Here is a 23,563-nt window from a genome sequence, read left to right as displayed (position 1 = left end):
AGCTTGGCAGTCAAGCATTATCATGAAAGCTTTTCCAATATAGAATAAGACGTGAATGTTGTCCTCTAAGGACAACGTTGTGGTGAATACCATTAAGAGCCGGTTTCCGAGCTCGGGATTTAGCCAAGTTCTAGAATTTAAACAGCTGGTGTCACAAAATTGGCTTTCCAAAACGGGGCGTGGTCGCAGTTTTTATGATAATCTTTTATTTTCTCATTTCTATAATTGGAACGTTTTTCATTGACGAAATGAAACATTCCTAAATAATTAAAAATAGCTGAGAATTTAGACTATTTTTTTTTTTTTTTAATTTTATTTTGTGGGTTCAATTTTCTAGATTTAATTTAAACGTGGACTGTGACTACGCCCCGTTTCGGAAAGTCAATTCTCTGACTCTAGCTGTTTTCCAATTCAATTCTTTAACAATTTAACAAATCAAGGTTAATAAATCAACACTTATTACAAGAAAATAGTTGTATACAAGAAAGTAGTTGTTAATAGTTGTATTGGGCCAGTTGTATTCGTTCTAGCTCAGAAGTTTTTCTCCAAGTAACATCTTCACCATCTTCCCATAGAAGCTAGAAGCGCCTCCACGTGGTGCGCCTGGATACCCAAATGCAGGATGGAGACCAGCATTTGGGGAACTAAATCGAATACAAGCCTACCATAGCGGACAGTCAAGAACAACAGCCACTGGGATGCTTTGAACACCTTCTCATTTTAATCTTGGGATACATCCTTGAGACCCCTTGGCGGAAGTGTTGGTGATGGTTTTGGTTGGCGGTGATCCACTATATACTCAATGACAAATTCCATAAACTACGCAGAGTTAAGGAATAGGATTGTTCGCGTCACACGTTTTCCATTACAAAGAGCAATCATTTATGCCAGCCAATTGAACACTAACTTGGCAGAAGGTGCGATCATGATTAAAACAAGAAAATAAAATAAAATTAACTACCGAGAACTAAAAATTGTTTCAGGCACCACAAGCGAAAGAAAGTCTTTGACCGCTGGTGGGAGTCGCAAAAAGTCCGATTCAAAATAAAAACTAAAAACAAAATACAAGTATAGAACTTGGTTAAATCCCGAGCTCGGAAATTGGCTCTTAGACAACATTAACATCTTATTCTTTCAATTATGGAAAAATACCACAACATAAAATCAGGAGTTGGAGGATGAGAGGAAGCGCAGCGTGAGATTTGCCGATTTTGAAAAGCTGCCACTGGACATCCGGTTCGAGATGCCAGACTCTGAAGACAGCCTCACTCCCAGTTCCGATGGAAAGGAGGAGTGGGAGTCTGATGATGATAAACAACTAGCCGCTGATCTTGCAGGTATTTTCTTCTTCTTCTTCTTCTTCTTCTTCTTCTTCTTCTTCTTCTTCTTCTTCTTCTTCTTCTTCTTCTTCTTCTTCTTCTTCTTCTTCTTAATTTAATGAAATCAATATTGATGTATCAATATTTATAATATTGATGTAATTTGATTGTTTGGGAAGAGATGTCGTGGTATTCTTCATAACTGAAAGAATAAGGCCCGATTGCACAAAATCCGGTTAAATTTTAACCGTGATTTATTCCACGAGAACCAATCAGAGAGGCCGTCTTTTCAAAAACACCTTCTCTGATTGGTTCTCGTGAAGTTGATCGCGGTTAAAATTCAAACGGCTTTTGTGCAACCGGGCCTAGCCTAAGACGTTGGTGTTGTCAATAACACTTTATTTGTTCGAAATCAAATTATATTACAGAAGCAGGTTTCATGGCAACATCTTCAGCTGAAGATCTTGGTTGAAAATACAAACCTGGATTTGTAATTTGAATTGATTTTGAACAAATAAAATGGTATTGACAACATCAAAGTCTTTTTTCTTTCAAATATTGATGTATTGTAACAAGAGAGGAATTCCAATGGATATAGACTACTATCTAGTTCATACTATGTCTGTACTATTTATAGTATACAATCATACAGAAGCAATAGCGTAAGTAGATATCGCATGTTATAGGGAGTTTATGTCGTAACTTACTGTTATCTCAAGCCGATAGTCCACGTAGTTCTTTCCCTTGAAGCTGTGTGACACTGGTAGTCTCTCATATTGTGCCGTTCATACACTCTCACCCGGCCAAAACAGTAAAAATCGACAATAATCGACAGTAATCGGCTTGAGATAACAGTAAAAGTTGCGACATAAACTCATTATACCATGGGATATCTACTTACGCTATTGATTCTCTATGGTACAATGTTCTGTCCAATTCATACTTCACATTATAGTGAGATCCACATTATAATAGCAGTATTAGATTAGCATTGGTGTTGCTATCCTTGTCTATCATTCGACAATGCAAATAACGCTATCCTATTCTAGCTCCACAATGTTGCCAGATCGTTTTTAACAGAAATATAGTCAATTCACAAGATATTCAATTTTATAAAAATTTATCATTCAATAATTGAAAAGAGTTCTCTTGACGAATAAAATATAATCGGTTATTTTAAACAATAATAAACAGTTCAAAATACATAATTTACTGGTATCAGCTATCCTCTAGCCACCTGCAGTGGCAAGGCAGAGAATTGACAATAGCACTGTTCTCCTATCTTCCTCCACTGCCATAATAACATGGACCTCACTATTTCTCTCAAAGCTTGTTGATAGTGTAGTCATATTTCCATGGATGATAATCTGACTGATTCGATTGATTTCATTTCATTTAAATTTCAAAGCTTGGCAGTCAAGCATTATCATGAAAGCTTTTCCAATATAGAATAAGACGTGAATGTTGTCCTCTAAGGACAACGTTGTGGTGAATACCATTAAGAGCCGGTTTCCGAGCTCGGGATTTAGCCAAGTTCTAGAATTTAAACAGCTGGTGTCACAAAATTGGCTTTCCAAAACGGGGCGTGGTCGCAGTTTTTATGATAATCTTTTATTTTCTCATTTCTATAATTGGAACGTTTTTCATTGACGAAATGAAACATTCCTAAATAATTAAAAATAGCTGAGAATTTAGACTATTTTTTTTTTTTTTTAATTTTATTTTGTGGGTTCAATTTTCTAGATGTAATTTAAATTTGGACTGCGACTACGCCCCGTTTCGGAAAGCCAATTTTCTGACTCAAACTGTTTTTCAATTCAATTCTTTAACAATGCAATAAATCAAGGTTAATAAATTAATACTTATTACAAGAAAATAGTTGTATACAAGAAAGTAGTTGTAAATAGTTGTATTGGGCGCAGTTGTATTCGTTCTAGCTCAGAAGTTTTTCTCCAAGTAACATCTTCACCATCTTCCCATAGAAGCTAGAAGCGCCTCCACGTGGTGCGCCTGGATACCCAAATGCAGGATGGAGACCAGCATTTGGGGAACTAAATCGAATACAAGCCTACCATAGCGGACAGTCAAGAACAACAGCCACTGGGATGCTTTGAACACCTTCTCATTTTAATCTTGGGATACATCCTTGAGACCCCTTGGCGGAAGTGTTGGTGATGGTTTTTGGTTGGCGGTGATCCACTATATACTCAATGACAAACTTCCATAAACTACGCAGAGTTAAGGAATAGGATTGTTCGCGTCACACGTTTTCCATTACAAAGAGCAATCATTTATGCCAGCCAATTGAACACTAAACTTGGCAGAAGGTGCGATCATGATTAAAACAAGAAAATAAAATAAAATTAACTACCGAGAACTAAAAATTGTTTCAGGCACCACAAGCGAAAGAAAAGTCTTTGACCGCTGGTGGGAGTCGCAAAAAAGTCCGATTCAAAATAAAAACTAAAAACAAAATACAAGTATAGAACTTGGTTAAATCCCGAGCTCGGAAATTGGCTCTTAGACAACATTAACATCTTATTCTTTCAATTATGGAAAAATACCACAACATACAATCAAATCATGTAATCTATCTGTGGTATCGTACTGAATACTATTTTGAAATGTTATTGTGTTGCAGCCGAAGAGAAAACAGCCCTGAAAAATCAGGAGTTGGAGGATGAGAGGAAGCGAAGTGTAAGATTTGCCGATTTCGAAAAGCTGCCACTGGACATCCGGTTCGAGATGCCAGACTCTGAAGACAGCCTCACTCCCAGTTCCGATGGAAAGGAGGAGTGGGAGTCTGATGATGATAAACAACTAGCCGCCGATCTTGCAGGTATTTTCAGGATTTTTTCCACTCCTTTTTCTCCGTATAAATGTTTTATTGCAGTAGCAAAAGAATCTATAGTGAGGTCCACGTTATAATGGCAGTGGATAAAGATAAGAGAATAGCGATGCCGATTCTCTGCATTAGTTAATTATATTTCTACACTGTCCAAAACATAATTGGCATAGTTGTGGACCTAGAAAAGGATAGTACCACCGGCTTTGTCGAATGACAGACAAGGATAGCAAAACCACAGTTGATCAAATACTATCATTATAACGTGGACCTCACTATAGTTTTATTAATTAACTAGCATCTAAACCGTGCTCCGCCACTACCTCCTTAAACAAAGTCATAGTGCATTCTGGTGACGTCAGCACAGGTAGGGCTCCTACACCAATAAAAACACTAGCTGATATAGATAAGCTGAAATCAACAAAATGTGAGTTAGTGTTTTTATTGGTGTAGGAGGTGGTAAGTAGCCCTACTTGTGAAATCGATTATTGGTGGGATGTATGTCGCATTACCAACGGCTGTCACATCGAACCAAAATAACACCCACACCTCAAACTTGAAGTGTTTTGTAACAAAATGACACCTTTCTCAATTATGTGAGTAATTCTGTAAGTTATATCTGTATCTCATTGTATCTGTACCGATACAGTTATAATCAGCTGCAGAAGAGCGCAGGCAAGCCTTCGCGGCGCATAAGTCTGTATGCAGCTTGACATTTAGGACCAAGCCACACGAAGGCTCATATGAAGGCTCTCAGTTTAAACGGATATAAATCAGCTGTTCGTTCAAACCCGGAATGTAACACATGAAAATAAATGTGACCATTCAAGTAAACTAAACGTGGTTTAGCGTTAAACTTATATGATGCTACAAATTACCAAATTGAATAAAACATCAAATCTTTTGTTTCAGATGCCTCATCCTTGAACAACAACGATCTCAAGAAAGAACTATTCAAGCTCGACAACTTAAACTCCAGGACAAACGTTCTCGATGACTTGAACAAGCTGGAAACAAACTGGCTGGAAGTGAAAAACAAACGAGAGAGAGAGAATAAAGACGAGAGCGACTTACTAAATCGACTGTCTCAGTTAAAACAGAAGGAGATTGAAATATTCAACGATAACAGCACAGTTAACGAGAAGATAGTAAATAAAAATCTCAAGTGTTTAGATAACAACAATTTCACACCAAATATCAAGCTCGATTTGTGGGATAAAAATTCCATCGAAGAGTTGGATCTTGATTTGAAAGATGGTAATTTGGTTACCTCTGATAACATGGAGAAAACGCCTGATTCTGGTATTAGGTCTGCTTCTTACGAAACATTGTCAGAGGTAGTTGACGCTGGAAAGACTAAAAATGCAAACACTAATGATAGTCTCCATCTCAAAAATAATAGATCTATAAATGATCTTCTCGATGATATCAAATCGTTTTCTGATTTGCCAAGTCAACCTGAGGTTGTTTCTAATAGGAACAATAATGAAACAAGACAGAAAACAGGTGAAAATTTTGTGAAAGATATTCCAAATAGGAACAATAATGTAGGGAAAAATAATGAGACAAGACCGAAAGAGGGGGAACATTTTGTGAAAGATAGTCTCTCCCCCAAATCACCTAGTAACTCGTTTAAGCGACATTATTTCATAGATGAGGATATGATGGATAGAGTTGATTTAACTGAGGAACAGATGTACAGTCGAGGGAGGTCTCCAAGATCGTTGGATAATTTGGGGAGTGGTGCTATTGACAAGAAATTGGGCAACTCAGTTTTGATAAGACCGCGTGATTTTGGGGGTGATGAAACTTCTGCAAGGGATGATTCCCTTGAAAATGATAGGTTATCATTTATGACTGAGAATAAGCGGGAAAAGAGTAGAGAAATATTAGTATTGGATGAGAATCAGCGGGAAAAGAGTGAAGAACGTTTGAAATTAGACGAAGAAGATGAAGGGAAAATTGGTGGAAATGGACTGGAATATTCTGAGGCTGGTATATCTAGAATTTCGGTGATTAATCGTTTGAAAAATAGTAACGAAAGTGAAAGTGAAAGAAGCAGATTGTTGGGGGATAGTGGTAATGATAGTAGGTTAGAATTGAAGGGCAAGGCGTCGTCTCCTAGAATTGATAGTGAATTTGAAAGTTATCAAGAAAATATGAGGAGAAAAATGCAGACCAAACTGAATCAATTGCAGAAGGAGCTGGTGAGTAATATGTTTTATTATTGTCTTTCATATCAATAAATTATACAAAGTGGCGCACGTTATAATCCAACTTTTAGTTTTGTCATAGAAAGTTTATTATGGAAGCAATTCAGAAAAATGAGATATAACTTGTCTACTGTATACCTGGAGATTAGTTTCTGGCCATTACATGTTCAATGTGGTAATTTTCTTGTCTGACAACTGCTTCAATACGAATGCTTATGTTATTGGTGACTCGGCGACACATATCCTCGGTTATCTCGTTACATGCATCAATGATTAGCACTCGCAGATCCATAAGTGTGTTATAAATAAATAAATAAACATAGCTTGTGCAATTATGAAAGTAAATATAAACTCATATCAGTTATATATAAGTAAAAACGCAATTACTCAAGTCAGCTATTAATCAATGAACAGACTATATATCCCAACTTTCTGTGTTGTCGTGAAGCTGTCTTAATTGTTTCATTGTGTTCATGATTGATTTCAAGTCAATTTTTTAAGATTCCAAGTCGTTTATTGAATTGAATTGAATTTATTACAAATAAATCACAAATCACAAGTACAATAAAATAATATAACCAGAGTATACAATACAAATAGACATAGATTGTAGCTTCAGTATAAGGCTAGGCGCACACCAGTTAGTCAAGACAAGACATGATCAGACACGTTCAGTCACAATACTTCACATAGTTGCTTATGAAGACATGTCTAATTGCAATGACTAATCAGTGTGAGCTGTGAAAAGAAAATGTTTGACAAAGTAAAATGGGAAGATGTTTGTATATCATGTGATGTTACTTAATCACATGATAACTGTTTAAATGCGTCATTAGCAATAATATGAAGTATTGTGACTAAACGTGTCTAATCATGTCTTGTCTTGTCTTGTCTTGACTAACTGGTGTCTGCCTAGCCTAACAATATTATCAATGTAATATTTGGCACTGCCAACATAAGATTCCTTGTGTGTTGGCGGTTTTTCGTGATCTTAGACGAATTGGCTGTACTAATCAATCAATTTTGTAGGATGATAAGTTGGATGCAGCCAGAAAGGAGTTCAGCGAGAGAGAGAAAGCGGAATTCGAGAGACTCGAGAGGGCAATGAATGAGAAACTAGACTTTTTGAGACAGGAGTTGAAAGACCAGGAGGAGAAGCGAAGGACTGCGATGAGGTGAAAAGATTTGAACGCAAGTTTAAATGTTAGCACAGATTGTAATAGTAATAATCCCAACTCCAAGTGCCGGTTGCACAACAGCCGGTTAAATTTTAACCACGATAACCAATCAGAGAAGCCGGCTTTTCAAAAAGGCCTTGTCTGATTGGTTCTCAGAACAACATTGGTTCAACATTGGTTCACAACAGCCGGTTTAATTTTAACCGTGATTAATTCCACGAGAACCAATCAGAGAAACCGTCTTTTCAAAAGAGCCTTCTCTGATTGATTTTTCATGAAATTGATCAGAGTTAAAATTTAACCGGCTGTTGTGCAACCGGGCCCAACAATTATTTATTCCAGTTATCACAGAATATTTCAGAGAGCTTCAATGAAAACAAAATAACATTCTGTAATTGATTTACATCTGTAAACTGATTGATTTATATCTGTATCCTTATTAGTGTTACAAATAACTTTCAATGTTATTATTATAAAAAATCCAAATTAAATGCTGTAAAGACTTCTGCTACTGTAAATATTGTCAACAGGGTAAAAAGCTAGATGGCAATTTGCAGTAGCAGAAGTTTTCGGGGTGATTTACATCATTTAATTTGGATTTTCGTTTAATAATAATTAATAATTCATTAGCATTTGAATAAATGCAATATCTTAATAATGTTCATGCTATAGTGAGGTCCACGTTATAATGGCAGTGTTTGATTAGCAATAGTATTGCTATCCTTGTCTATCATTCAACAAAGCGGATAGCGCTATTTCTTTCTCGCTTTGCTCTGTTGCCAGATCATCTTTTAACAATGTAGAATTAATAATTGACAAAATATTTCATCTTAGTTATGAAAATTCATTATGAAATTATTGAAAAATTTAATTTCTTGCTCAATAAAATATAATTGATTACTTTAAACGAGAATGAACAGTTAATATTACATCAATAAACCTGTATCAGCTGTCGTCTATAGAAGGCATTGACAAGACAGAGGATCGGCAACGTTTTTCTCGTATCTTTCTCCACTGCCATTATAACGTGAACCTCACTTTAGTAATTTTTAAGGTCAGCTGTTGTTACAAACCAAACCACAGCGTTCAAATTTGTCCACCACAGTTTAGTTGAGGTTATGTTTGATAGTTATTCGTGATAGTGTGCTCATTGTTATTTATAAACAATGAATATAAATTGAAAGAATAAGACTTTGATATTGTCAATACCACTTTTATTTATTCGAAAATTAATTTATAATTCAGTACCAGGTTTCATGGTAAAACCTACCACATCTTCAGCTGAACTAATGGTACTGAATTATAAATTAATTTTCGAATAGATAAAAGTGGTATTGACAATATCAAAGTCTTATTCTTTCAATTATGGAGAAATACCACAACATCTCATACCATACAATCAAATCAATGAATATAAAGTTAACAGCATGTAAACTTTCTATGTATTGCTAATTCTGTTTTTTTTTATTAAACAGAGAAATAACAGATTCGTCATTGGAAGAATACAAACGTCAATTAGATGTGGAGAAAGATGAGAAGTTGAAGAAGCTAGAAGAAGAGAAGAAGAACTTTTTAGAGAAGCAAGAAGAAATCTCAAAGACTGAATTGAAACGCGTGGAGGATGAGACAAATCATCGGGTGCAGGCCAGTGTTCATATGTGAGTTGAATCTATCATTTTTCTCAAAAAAAACCTGTAATTCAAATTTTATTCACTATATTGGATTTAATAGAGGAGAAGAAAGAAGGACTACACTTTCTCGTAATTCAAAGTACTGAATTGATAATATAATCGATTCATCTAAATTATTATGGAGTGATCCGTGGTCTAGTGGATAGAGTGCTTGCGTAGCAGCATAGAGAGATCCCGGGTTCAAACCCTCTCATCACCAAAATTTTTTTAACCAGATCACTCCCGTGTTATCGGATGGGCACGTTAAACTGTCGGTCTCGGCTGAAGTATGACAGTCGTAAGGCCCATTGACGGCTTTTTTTATTTTTTTTTCAATTCAATTTTATTTTTCATGTTATGCATCATATATAATACAATATATTAACACAAGTCATAAACATCACATCATAAATACATTACAATAAATGTTACTACAATATTTATATAATATAGTCTAAATCATTGAAAAAAATAAGTTATATATTAAATTATATATTCAGGCGGTGGGACCTTCCCGCAAGGGACTCCCCACTAACAAAGCCATACGAATTTACTTTTATTATGGAGAGCTTCCACTCTTTATTATAGCTCCTTCCTATTCTAGTTGATACATGCTTCTTAGACATAAAATTGTGTGTTAATCAAATCATGAACTCTTAATAGCCTCTGGATTGTTTATTTTAAATTAAGGTTAAAAGCAGCTTTAGGCGAATGCCTGTTGTTTACACCTAGATTGTATCTATTGTCTATGAATAAACTAATAAATAGCTCTAAGCCACCTCACAGAATTTCTTCAATTGGGAGTGGTGAAACCTCTTGATTTCAGCTGTTAAAAACTAGTAGTGAGTAGGTTTTTGATTTTGTATTCAATTTTTTTAAATAAGGACAATATTTCTTAAGTTTTTAGTTTATTGTGATACATTCTGTGATTTATTTAGAGTATGAAATCAACCTTCTAAATTCAAAATTTTTAAATCATCATTCCTGGACCCAAAATCAAGTGACGAAGCAGTGTGTGATTACATAACCTCAACTTTTGGACAACATTAACATTTTATCAAAAATTTTGGAGAGAAATAGTACAGGCTCAGCCTAGTTTTTCCTCCAATGTCATATTAATTGTATTATGATTGTAGTGTTTTATACAATAAATGAATGCATATTTGTCACTCAACAATTTTTCTAAAGCTTTAATAATGAAAATGTCGTTTGTTCTTGTACTTTCCTTAAATTTAACTATAAAAAGCATAGTATATTAATTTTCAATAGATGAATACCCAAGGGATGAATATAATTTTAGACAGTTTCCTAATTAATCTAAATGTTTCTTGATGTGGGTTTCCATTCAAAGGCTTCATTATAAAAATTATTTATGTGAATTCACATTATTTTATCCACAATATTCACAACTCAAATAAATTGAGTGTACTCTTCTACTGTATCGAAATACAAAGCAATGGAATTCTGTATTTTAATGAATTTAGTGCATTCCATGAAATTGAAATAACAAATTAGTGAATTGGTTTTTGTTTCAGATTAGCAAAGGTTGTGGAGGAGGTAAAGCAGCGGGAAGAAAAAGAAATCGAGAGGATAAAAAGCGAAAGTGATGAGAGAATGGAATTGATCAGGAAAGAGTATGAGGCGAAACAGGAAGAGTTCACTGAAAAAATGAAGCGGGTAATTATTATCATACAGACTTAATGCCTTAGACCACCCAAACGGGGAAGTAAGTCTGCCTTTAAAAATACACACACCCATTTCGGGGCATTGACGGCTGGTGCTTCTCACTAAAATAGACGCACACAGATCGTCATCGGACGGACGGCACGCATCGGACGGATCGGACGATTAGATATGATGTATTGTTTTCAATTGGAGTGCGCATACCTATCCGCATCATATAGGTATGCGCACTCCAATTGGAAACAATGCATCAAATCTAATCATCCGATCCGTCCGATGCGTGCCGTCCGTCCGATGACGATCTGTGTGCGCCTACCTTGATAGAGGATAGCTGATACCGGTATATATGATGTAACTGTTGTAATAAATAATATTTTATTCGTCAAGAAAATATATTTTTCAATGATTACATTATACGTTTTTATAATCAAGATTAAATGTTTTGTTAATTGATTATATTTCTAAATTGTTGAATTGTTGAAAGACTATCTGGCAACGTTGCGGAGCTAGAGTTGGATAGCGCTATCTGCTTTGTCAAAAATGATAGACAAGGCTACCGTCAACACCAATGTTGATCTAATACTGCCATTATAACGTGGACCTCACTATAGTTTTTTTTTCTGGGAATGTTGCGAAGGGAGAAAAGGATATCGCTATCTGCTTTGTCGAATGATAGACAAGGATGCAACACCAATGTTAATCAAATATTGTTAAAAAATGAAATTATCTTCCCAAAGTTGATCAAGAACATTTATCATTTCAGATCGGGTGTAACAGAGGAATTTCAAGTTTATCCTACTAAACTTTCATTGATCAGATATATAAATATAATTATAATAATAATAAATAAATTTCATTAACCAATCATATCAAACAAAATAATAATATACAATACTGCAAAATCTTGTACTAATAAACTTATACAAATCAATGAAAAAAGGTCCATCCCTCTTTAAGCATAAGCTTGTGCTGAGGCATGAGTCGTAAGAGCTAATATTCTTCTGAATGATCAGAAGACAGCTAATTTGCACAAGCAGTAAACTGATCAATGAAATACCTTTTGACTTAGATTTCAAAAGTAGTTAAAAGAGCGTCAATGAGTGGATTAAGATGGAATATTTCTTCACCTTAAATATAGCAATTTAATTATAATTCTTTTATTTTCATTTTATAGTCTTTTCTCTGCACAATATTTGTTTGATTTTTTATGATTCTGCTGTTATAAAGTTTCTATTGTAATCATTAGTTAAATTTAACCTTAACTTTCTGTATTATTTCAAAATATTATGTTTTTCTTTTACTGTTTTGCAACTCTCACCAGCGGGCAAAGATTTTCTTTTTGCTGGTGAAGCCTAGATTTCATATTTTTATTTTAATTTTATTCAAGTATATGTATGAGTAATTATGTTAATTTAATTATATTTTTAATGATATGTCATAATATAAAGAGTTTGTAATATGCTTTGAATATTCCAATTGTCAAGAAATGGAATTGAAATACTGCCATTACAACGTGGACCTCACTAAAGATGTCGCTTCCTGTTGTTGTTAGGAGACAGAGGTGATTGAGCAAGAGATGACACAGATGAAAGTGCGCAGTCAGCAGAAATGGGATGAGGAGGAGAGGACGCGGAGGGAGCTGAGGGAGGCGGAGAGGAGGAGGCAGCAGGAGGAGGGGGTGAATACGGCTGATGAACACAGGGCGCATATGCAGGTGCTCCGAGAACAGTGCAAACAGGAGGTAAGAGAATTCATTCAAAGTTTGTTCATTTATTTATTTCAAATTTAACATATCAATAAAATTATTAATTTTTTTTCGAAGAATCATATCATAGAGGAAAAATAGCATTAAAAAATATCCCTTGGTATAGGTCGTTTGTATTCCAAATTTCAAGCCGATCTTTGTTAACTCAAGCCGATTACTGTCGACTACTGTCCATTATTACTGTTTTAGCCATTTTACTGTTTTGTGAAGATGTAAGAACGGCACTGTATTGATTGATTGATTGATTGAGTACTTTATTTATGTAGATTACAATATATACTGGCTCATACACTTATATACAATAGCTTACAATACAGCAAAATTATAGATGAATTTACATAATATAGACTAAGAAACTAATAATTATTGAACTGTATATGATATGAAAAAGCAGTTTGTAATATAATAACTATAGATAATAATCATATTGTTATGCATCTACATAAATTGGCGGAGCTTTGGACATATCAATGTCCATTCTTCGGAAAGAATATTAAAAATATCCTCCCCACTAACTCTCTACCAAAATGTATGAGAGACTACCAGCTTCCCATTTATTCACATTTATTCTGTCGGTTCACGACTCTTCCCAGATGAATTCAATCCTGATGAGCTATGAATCTCAATCATGATCAAAACTAGGATTAAGATTTTTTTGAGGATCACTTTCTATTTTATTCAATTACAACTATTTTGTTTTAGTTTTTTATTGTAAAAATATTAATTCTTATGTATGAGTTCTTGTAAGAGTCTGTAGAGCTGACATCAGATTGTGAATCATATTGTTCTGTTTCTTATGACAAATTAAGAACTTTTTGAATTGAATTTTATTCACGAAAAATAAGTAGCCTACTGGAACTATTGCCTTGAGTTAACAGTGACATTTGGAACATATACTTTGGAATATCTTCTTATGCTACCTTTTCTCTAAGGTATCAGTGAACGTTTCCGGTAAAGTGAAAATATAATTCCCATGAATTCTAATTGGAGTATTTACACTCAGTCCGGCCGAGCTAGTATGAATAGTCTCATTTAATCGTATGAACAAGTGGTAGCTGGAGGTTTGTTGAAGTGCACGTCAAGGTATGCTGCTCAAGTCTGCCACAATAATTCAACAATCTTCATCTGCTTTGCATGTTATTTATAAGCGATTTTAGATTATTTTAATCAATAATAAAACCTTATTGTTATGAACTTCAATCATTATAAAACATAAGAGTGTTGAAAAGTGCTCAGATTCTGAAAGCGCTCCACGAGTAGAAGCTAATAGCTAATCATAAAAATCAGACTGCTATGTCGTAATTTAAGTATTTAAAAGTGATCATTAACAAGCAGTTCGTAATGCAAAGAAACATTGAAGAATAAAACATATGATCCTCTAAAGCTAGATCACCTTATCACTAAAGCTGTCATATCTCACTAAATATTTTGTTCAATCTTGAAAAATTAGGTGTCAATCGGTTTGTAATTACATTTACTAAGCAACGTTATTCTTTTTTTTTTGTTAAATAAACTGTTTTTTGCTTTATAAATTTGAAAAATTGTCACTTTTTTGTAAATCTGTCTAGTTGTCATGAATGTTTGTGCAAAGTTTCACTTCCGTATGTTCAGCTATTTTTTCATAAAAAAATTACAAGTGAAAACACAAAATGGCGGCTGTGTGAGTAACTAAGGACTTTTGAACAGATTGAAAATGATATTTAGGTATATTTGCTACCCAGGAACAATGCCCTGGAATATTGCTAGGGAGTTCTGAAACATTCTGTAGAATTTATAATAATGCAATTTCAAATTAAACTTCAATTCAATTTCTTTATTCCAATATAAAACACTGTACAGAATAAAATAGAGTAATCATGGAATAATTATTTCCCCGCATGGATTGCTGATCCGTGCGCGGGGAAATAGTACCTAATCTATACAGGTAACAATAGTGTAAAAACTACAATCAATAACTTAAGCTTGGATAAAAAATAAAATATTATATTTATTCAAGTTTGCCTATAAAACATATATTAAATAGTCAGACTGTATCAACGACGATTTACATAGCACAAGTACTATATATACAACTTCAGGTAGAATTTTTTAGAATTTTTTTGTGCCCTGGCTAGAATTCTAGCTAGAATTTTTTGTATCTACATAATTTATTGGCGAGAGTTTAAACAGATAACCGTCCATTAATGGGAAAGGATACTCAGAATATCCTTCTTATTAACACTTTACCAAATGCTTAATACTAATTACTTATTGGGTTTTGATCGTTGTTTTAGGAGGAAACTCTGCGAAAGAAACACGCTGACAAAGTGGAAATACTGAATAGAGCTTTGGAGAAAGATTCTGTCGACATAACTCAACTAACTCGGTAAATATACTTTCTCTAATCTTCATGTTTATCTTTCTTTCTATGGCAACCCTAAAAGTTCAAAACGTAAGCTTCATTGCCATAAAATACTGTATTATGTATTTTAACAAATACATCAACTTATTCAGTATCACAAAGTAGAACTATTATGAGTTAATCCTTCTTTAAGATAGTTTTAGACTGTATTTTTATGTTACATCGATTACTGAAAAAGTGAATTATTTCACAGTTGTATTAGGCTTTTAGTTGGTGGGGAACATCTATTACTTATCATCTTGTGGGAAACTTCAATTTCTTATTAATTAAATCAAAATATTTATTGCTGCAAACACTTGAGCTGCGTGTACACCAAAGTTGTTAACAAAATGTTAATAACCTTATCCTTATAGATTATATTAGATTGGACATAAATTATCATACAAATGATGAACATATGTGTTTATCAAATTCCGTTCAATCTAATAGAATCTTTAAGGATTAAGTTATTAACATTTTGTTGATAACTTTGGTGTAAACGCAGCTTAACTATGTTATAACAACCTCAAAATACATCCAAGACAAAGTCTCATCAAATCAAAGCAGAAACCGGTGCAAAGTTTTTTACACTTGATGTAAACACAAATTGTTGAGGCCATTTGAATTGTATTCATTCGCGCATTGACTGCAAGATGGCAGGATAGCTTCTATAATCTTATAATATCTATTACTCATCAATTTATCGTTCCAGGCACTGGAAAGTTTGCGAGTCAGTGTGGATTTAGCTTTCGTTCAGCTAAGTACTCGCTCTCGAGGCTTTAAGATTCAGGAAATTCGTCCTGAATCTGCCTAAATATTCGTGTCGTTTAATATCATAGGAAATTCGGCCTATACATTATTTATTCGTGTACATAAATATTGCATTTTCATTCTACGTGAAAGAAAAGTTACTCACGTTTCGTATTAGTGAAAAGTTAATGCCAGAACTCAGTTTTTAGTTTTGTTTTTATCAATAGTCAAGTCATAGTGTTATATATATCCAGACAGTAAACTTCATCTCAGAACGGGAAAACAGCAAGGAACCAACTTTAATAGTCGCAACTTCGGTTTGCATAATTTCACCTATGTTTTCCTCTCATCTATCCTATCCAACTGTCCACCTTTTACCTCAAATAGAAGTAGGCAAGCAATTCGAATCGCGACATGTTGGATTTGGGATTTGGTGAGCTCCTTTTCTGATTTTCTATGTGTTCTATGTATGTGGTTTTTTCTGAATGGATATATTGTTCAGCACAAAGATTTGATTCGTTTTTATACAGTCCACTTCAGAGAATTTGAAACTTGTAGTTTGAAACATTTAAATTTAAAGAACCAGTATATACGTAACACAAATATCTCATAAACTAGACTCACACATGAGATGAAAACTCGATTACACTGATAATCTGATGGTCACTGATTTTTACTTTCCTTGCCCTATTACCATAGGTAAGGAAAGTATTGCTTTCCGAAAAAAATTAAGGTACCCCAATTTGTGAATTTCTATACGTTTCAAGGTCCCCTGAGTCCAAAAAAAAGGTTTTTGGTATTGGTCTGTATGTGTGTGTGTGTGTGTGTGTGTGTGTGTGTGTGTGTATGAGTGTATGTGCGTCTGTGTACACGATATTTCATCTCCCAATTAACGGAATGACTTGAAATTTGGAATTTAAGGTCCTTACACTATAAGTATCCGACACGAACAATTTCGATCCAATGCGATTCAAGATGGCGGCTAGAATGGCGAAAATGTTGTCAAAAACAGGGTTTTTTCGCGATTTTCTCGAAAACGGCTCCAACGATTTCGATCAAATTCATACCTAAAATAGTTATTGATAAGCTCCATCAACTGCCACAAGTCCTATATCTGTAAAAATTTCAGTAGCTCCGCCCCATCTATGCAAAGTTTGATTTTAGATTCCCAATTATCAGGCTTCAGATACAATTTAAACAAAAAATTTTGAGTGGAAAAGATTGAGCATGAGAATTTCTACAATTAGTGTTCAATAAAATTGAAAATAAGCTCGAAATTCGAGAAAATGTGATTATTTCAATTGCTAACTGTTGACAACTGTTGATTCTATTAAATCATTCACTATGGAGAGATAGCAGACCTCGTGTGTTTCCAGCGTTATTGTCCTGTCACCAGCTGGCTCAGATCTTTGAATAGTAGTAGACTTGAGATGCGCGGGAACACTAGCGTCTGGTGATCAATTTTCATAACGGCAAGGAAAGTTGTGTGAGTGCGCCACACCAGATTTTTCAGTGTAGAATCTGAGCTGAAATTAGAGAAAGGATAGCATAAAAATATTTGCTATTTTTCCTACATAGTACTATTTAAATGAATGGCTTTCAAAAAGGTACTTGATATATATTCTATTGTGTTTCGATACGTTCATTAGTGCTAAAGATAATATTGAGTAGCCTACTTGAAAACTCGATTTGTTTGTGCAGTGACTTTGAAAAAGTGCGCTGTGAAAAGCGTCTGCTGGAGGACAAGTACCGCACTCTGAAGGAGAAGTACATCAAGTTGAAGAGTGACATCCGGCTCTCGTTGGAGCGCAAACGCCAGGCCAAGCTGAATCGCAAGAACAGGGAACAGTCCACCACTGAGGATACTGATCGGTCCACGTCGCACAGCCGGACTGAGCCACAACTCAGGTGAGCATGCAGCTCAGTCGATTACTAGGATTGTGCGCTTCTTCCTCTTCTCTTCCTTCTCCTCCTCCTACTTCTTCACCTCCTTCTCATTCTCGTCGTCCTCCTCCTCCTCCTTCTTCTCCTCCTCCTTCTCATTCTCGTCCTTCTCCTCCTCCTCCCACTCCTCCTCCTCCTCCTCCTCCTCCTCCTTCTCCTCCTCCTTCTCCTCCTCCTCCTCCTCCTTCTCCTCCTCCTCCTCCTCCTCCTTCTTCTTCTTCCTCTTCTCCTTTTCATTCTCGTCCTTCTCCTCCTCCTCCTCCTTCTTCTCCTCCTCCTCCTTCTCCTCCTCCTTCTTCTCCTCCTCCTTCTTCTCCTCCTGCTCTTCTTCACTAGAGTATTCTTCTATAGTGAGGTCCACGTTATAATGACAGTGGATAAAGACAGGAGAATAGCGATGCCGATTCTCTGCATTAATTAATTATATTTCTACACTGTCAAAAACATAATTGACATCGTTGTGGACCTAGAAAAGGATAGTACCACCGGCTTTATCGAATGATAGACAAGGATAGCAAAACCAAAGTTGATCAAATACTGTCATTATAACGTGGACCTCACTATAGTCTTGTCTTTTTCTAGTCCTGTCTTATTCTCCCTCTTATTCCTTCTCTTTTTCCTCTTTTTTCTCCTGTCTTCTTCCTCTCTCCTGTCTTTTTTTTTCTACTGTCTTCTTTCTCTCCTACTTTCTTCTTCTTCTCCTCCTTCTGTATTTCTCTTCTCCTGCCTTCTTCTTCTTCTTATACCTTGTACTTATACCCGACACATAGCTTAAGGAAAATAATGCAAGTATGTAAAGGACTTTTTTCCATATTGTGAATGTTTTTCCATGTATAACTCTGACATGGGTTACATGACAGAGAAAAAGTAAAATAAAAATATCATGTTTACGTCTCATTTTTTTATGTTTCCTACAGTGAGGTCCACGTTATTATGACAGTAGATAAAGATAGGAGAACAGCGTCGCTGATTCTCTTCCTCAAATAATTACATTTGTACATTGTCAGATTTGGCATAGTTGCGGAGCTAGAAAAGGATAGTGCTACCTGCTTTGTCAAGTGATAGACAAGGATAGCAACACCAATGTTAATCAAATACTGCCATTATAACGTGGACCTCACTATAGAAATAATTATTGAAAACCCCGTTTATATTTTGTCACATCCATATTTACAAATTTTCAAATTATGGAGAAGCTTCACAATTTATTAATTTATTTGAGATACATATGAGAGCACAAGGATAATATCCCATAATTGCTCTCTTAACACATAATACAAGTAGAACAATTGAAAATGCAATATTTAATACAAATATTGAAAGAAATGAAAAGTTTTAACGAAAAGTCTTTCTGAAAAATATACATTACAGAAAATTTAAACACAACTTTAGATAGCAGAAAAAATAAACACAGCAAATAATAAAATGAAAATATGAAAATGAAATGAAAAAGTTACTAAATTTTTTATAAAGTTCATAATTTTCAATTTATATTCAACATTTTAATTTCCAGGAGCATTTCACCGAGAAAGAAGTACCAGAGCACCGACGAAGAGGGCCCGGGTGAGAGAGAGAACGTGACGCCGAAAACGATCCGACGCCGGCCGACGTCGATGGGAGGTCGTACGCCGGTCGTAGCGAGTCTGACCGTGTCGGACGATCGTCGTGACGTGTCGGTGTCGCCCGTTAGTCCGGCGGCGACTCTGAACGGAAAAGGCGGTGGCAGTGAACTGGTGGTGGGGGAAGGGAGCAGTAAAAATCCAAAAAACCTGGAAGTGGTTGGGGAATGGGGCAGTAAGAACCCAAGAACCGGAGAAGTGGGGATTGAAGGGGGTAGTAAGAATCCAAAAAACGTCTGTGATCCTTCCCCTGTGAGCCTGATGGTGGCTAGAGGGGAAGGAAATATGGATACTGAAGTATCTGACACTGAGATGTCCTCATCATTTGCCAGTCTTCCCCAAAAGACTGAACAAAAGGCTGAAGGTAAGACCATCTATACAGGGTGCTTCTATACAAGTTGACATGTTTTGATGTGAACGAAATAACAAACACAACCCTAATCTCTCTTATTATACAGAGTGTTTCTGAAGTAGTGTCGAACATTTTAGGGTATTGTTCCTGGATGATAGGAGACTACAAATCTCGTATTAGAAGTGTCCAAAACTCAACGGTTATCCTTATAGCTGCCATTTTGTTTTTTTTTCACTTACGAAGTTTTATCTAAAGAACAAAAAGTTGATCTGAAATTTGGCATGAATATTTATGCTACAAAGACTCAACTTTGAAAAATTAAATAAAATATTTTCGATATAAATTTTTAAAATGGCGGCCATTTAAAATGTTTGATGGAAAATTTCACGAGAACGGTTCACTTTACAGAAAATTTACAAGAGACAAAAAATTTAGCAAATTCTTTCAAGATTTCAAGGATACCTCATTTAATAAGATTGGTCAAAGAATAACAGAGAAATTAATTCTTTTCGTACTGCATGCATGACCACTCTTCACCATTTGAACATCAAAATTGAATTTTCAATTCCAATTGTATTTAAGATGAAGCTTTGAATCTCGGTATGGCTCCATATGGCCATACAGCTGATTTTACCATGTTTTTCAGATGATCTTGGTGAAAAGAGGTCAAGCATGCAGAACGTAAATAATTAATTTTTCTGATATTCTTCGAGCAATCCTCATAAATAAGGTATCCTTGAAATCTTGATAGAATTTGCTAACTTCTTTGTCTCTTGTAAATTTTCTGTAAAGTGAACCGTTGTCGTGAAATTTGCCATCAAAAATTTTGGATGGCCACCATTTTGAAAATTTATATCGAAAATATTTTATTTAATTTTTCAAAGGCTAGTCTTTATAGCATAAATATTCATGTCAAATTTCAGATCAATACAGCTTTTCGTTCTTGAGATGAAAATTCTCAAGTGAAAAAAACAGAATGGCAGCTATAAGGATAACCGTTGAGTTTTGGACATTTCTAATACGACATTTGTAGTCTCCTATCATCCAGAAACAATACCCTATAATGTTCCACACTACTTCAGAAACACTCTGTATAATAAGAGAGATTAGGGTTGTGTTTGTTATTTCGTTCACATCAAAACATCTCAATTAGTGGATTGCATACCGAAAAAACGGGAATGATTTAGATCTCCAAATTTTGCACATAGATTCTAAAAATATCAATTTCGTGCACCTCGAAGCCCAAATTTCAATTTTCTTCTAAATTTTCCACAATTAATGCTCAAATTTCATTCATGGGACATGAATACATACCATATGTTAATATAGAACTATAATCTAGAGATACTACCTCTTCGAAACAGATGGTTAAAGCAGGACCTCCTATATACTACAGGACCTGAGCCTAGAAAAAAATTGGCCTCCGTATATGGTGGTCTCGAAATGAGAAAAAATCACTAGTCATCTGTTAGAGAACGTCTCAGTTTGTCGAAATCTCAGTTCGTCTAGTTCCCGTTTAAAATATTATTGCAGGCCACCACATACGGCGGCCATTTTTTTGTAGGCGCAGGTCCGTTATATAGGAAGCCCTGGTTGAAATTGACAACTAAATTAATAACCAGACCAATTTTTTGTCAGGTTGGCATTAAGTTGAGGAAGGTTTCTAAACAACATTTGAGTTCTGTCACTCTATTAGGTTAGCACCAAGTTGAAGAACTTATCTATACTATAGCAAAGGAAAGAACTGGCTCGTACACGTACGAGATAGGAAAATTATGTTTGACGCATCATCACGTCTGAACTACTGGACTGATTGACTTGAAATTTTGCATATAGATTCTTAATTAACCGAGGATGGTTATAGGCCTATTTCAAATTCTTCAAGATTTCAGTAGGTCAAGTTTTCAGTTCGTCATGTTTTAAAATAGTTCCTTGCATAGCACGGGTTTCCTGCTACTATTGAATAAAAATATTAAGATAGGCCTATTTTGATATCATAACCTCAACCTTTGGACAACATTAACTTTTCATCAAAATTTTTGGAGAGAAATAGTACAGGCTCAGCCTAGTTTTTCCTCCAATGTCATAATTATTGTAGTATTTTGTACAATAAATGAATGAATGAATTGTCAAAACTACAGTTTTATTCAAAGTAGAAAACGTTGTGATTTTCAGCTTCGAACAGACGCAGCGTGAAATCGACGTGGACAAAGGAGAAGAAGACTGATGAGACCAGAGGCAATCCGCTGGAGAATCTGAAACAACAGCTGGAGAAGTTGGATGAGCTGGAGGAACAGTTTCCAGCATCTGCGCACACTGACACCTACCTCAGATATCCGTTCAGCGGTCCCGGTGAGAATTCTACAATTTTACACATATTTTCAAAAATGATCGTTCTAGCTAGAACGAGTTATTTATTTTATGATTTATTTATTTCATGATTTATTTTCAAAAATAATCGATCTAGCTAGAACGGATTGTGAATCGATATCGAAGTCTTATAGGATGACATAAAGTCATCACAGTGGCACCTCGATATATAGTACACCCTGTTATGGTACATTATTTCTGCAGTAGCTTGAAATACAGTACTTATACAGAGAAATCTTAATAAATTTTCAAGCCCAATCTGGGGTTAGTACACCTTAATTTAGTACAGACCTCGTAATAGTACATTTTTTTAGAGGTCGCTTAATGAGATGTACTACATCAAGGCTCCACTGTCTATTTAAACTTTGTATTACAATGGTTTATTTGTTCAGTTCTTGAAAAGATAATTTTAACAAGCCATTAATTTACACTATCTCCTTCAATTTTTTACCATTCTTGAAGAATCGATCAATTCTAGCATTAGTCACAAACCTCTGACTATTATTTGTTCTACTCTAAGGATTCTTTTTCTCCTCCTCCACTTCCTGTCGTCTTCTTCTTCTTCTTTTCTTCTTCTTTTTCTTGTTCTTCCTCCCTGTCCTTCAGCCTTCCCCTTCTACTTCTTCTCCTTCTTCCTCTACTCCTCCTTCTGCCTTCTTCTTCTTTTTCACTACATGTATTCTTCTTCATTTTCTTCTTCTCCATCTCCTTCTTATTCTCCTTCTCCTTCTCCTTCTTCTTCTCCATCTCCTCCACCTGTCTTTTTCTTCTCCTCCTCTTCTTTGACTTCTCCTTCTTCAGTCTACAACATTTGTTCCACTCTTTTCTATCTATGATTTCATTCTACTCTATTGTTTTTCATTCAAAGATTCTCGTCCAGTTACAACAGCTTTTCTCGTATGTTCTCGTTAGTAATAATAATGTAAGTTTTGTGCACAACTCAGTTCCACCAATCCTTACTGGATTCTCACATATCAGTATCAGTGTACTGTCTGGTACAATGGAAATAATATTTCATATTATGATTCCTATGAGTTATGATAGGACTATTCTTGTTGTTGTTGTAGCAACTTCGGGAACCCTGTTGTTTCACTCCTCTAAAATAGGACTATGCGACTCTTCCCTGCACACGGACAAATCATCCAGGCAGGGAGAATTTATTCATGTAATTTATAACACTTTTATATTTTGTGAATATGTAATATTTTATGAATAAAACAATTTGAATTTGAATTTATCATCACCCAGCCTGGTAGTAATAATGTATGTTACGGTATGTTTGCAGCTGGCACCAGCTGTGAGCTGGAGTTCTACCGACATCGTCTGCACTTGGAACGTGAGTCGGTGAAGCGAGCCAAGCAGGCTCTCATCGACCAGAAGCGCATTCTGGACGGCAGGCAGGCGCAACTCAAGCGAGCCTCACACACGTCGTCCGCTGTACATCAACTGCAGAAGGTCAGTAAGGTGAAGGTGGA

At 35.3% G+C, this 23,563-nt stretch overlaps 1 protein-coding gene across 1 annotated transcript in view; it reads left to right on the top strand.

Moving 5' to 3' along the window:
- LOC120348713 (GRIP and coiled-coil domain-containing protein 2-like) overlaps positions 1–23,563 on the top strand; it is a 37,230-nt gene that overhangs the window by 5,744 nt on the left and 7,923 nt on the right. The window contains exons 4-14 of the mRNA XM_039438445.1: positions 3,961–4,158; positions 5,077–6,371; positions 7,407–7,552; positions 9,031–9,213; positions 10,761–10,902; positions 12,461–12,649; positions 14,947–15,038; positions 17,505–17,711; positions 19,261–19,730; positions 21,894–22,070; positions 23,374–23,543. Of these exons, the coding sequence (XP_039294379.1) occupies positions 3,961–4,158; positions 5,077–6,371; positions 7,407–7,552; positions 9,031–9,213; positions 10,761–10,902; positions 12,461–12,649; positions 14,947–15,038; positions 17,505–17,711; positions 19,261–19,730; positions 21,894–22,070; positions 23,374–23,543 (3,269 nt within the window). The remainder of the gene's footprint in view (positions 1–3,960; positions 4,159–5,076; positions 6,372–7,406; positions 7,553–9,030; positions 9,214–10,760; positions 10,903–12,460; positions 12,650–14,946; positions 15,039–17,504; positions 17,712–19,260; positions 19,731–21,893; positions 22,071–23,373; positions 23,544–23,563) is intronic.

This window comes from Nilaparvata lugens, chromosome 11, assembly GCF_014356525.2.
Source record: "Nilaparvata lugens isolate BPH chromosome 11, ASM1435652v1, whole genome shotgun sequence".
Taxonomy (NCBI): Eukaryota; Metazoa; Arthropoda; class Insecta; order Hemiptera; family Delphacidae; genus Nilaparvata; species Nilaparvata lugens.
Note: the sequence above shows the minus strand (reverse complement) of the source record. Positions and strands in the feature narration are given on the sequence as shown.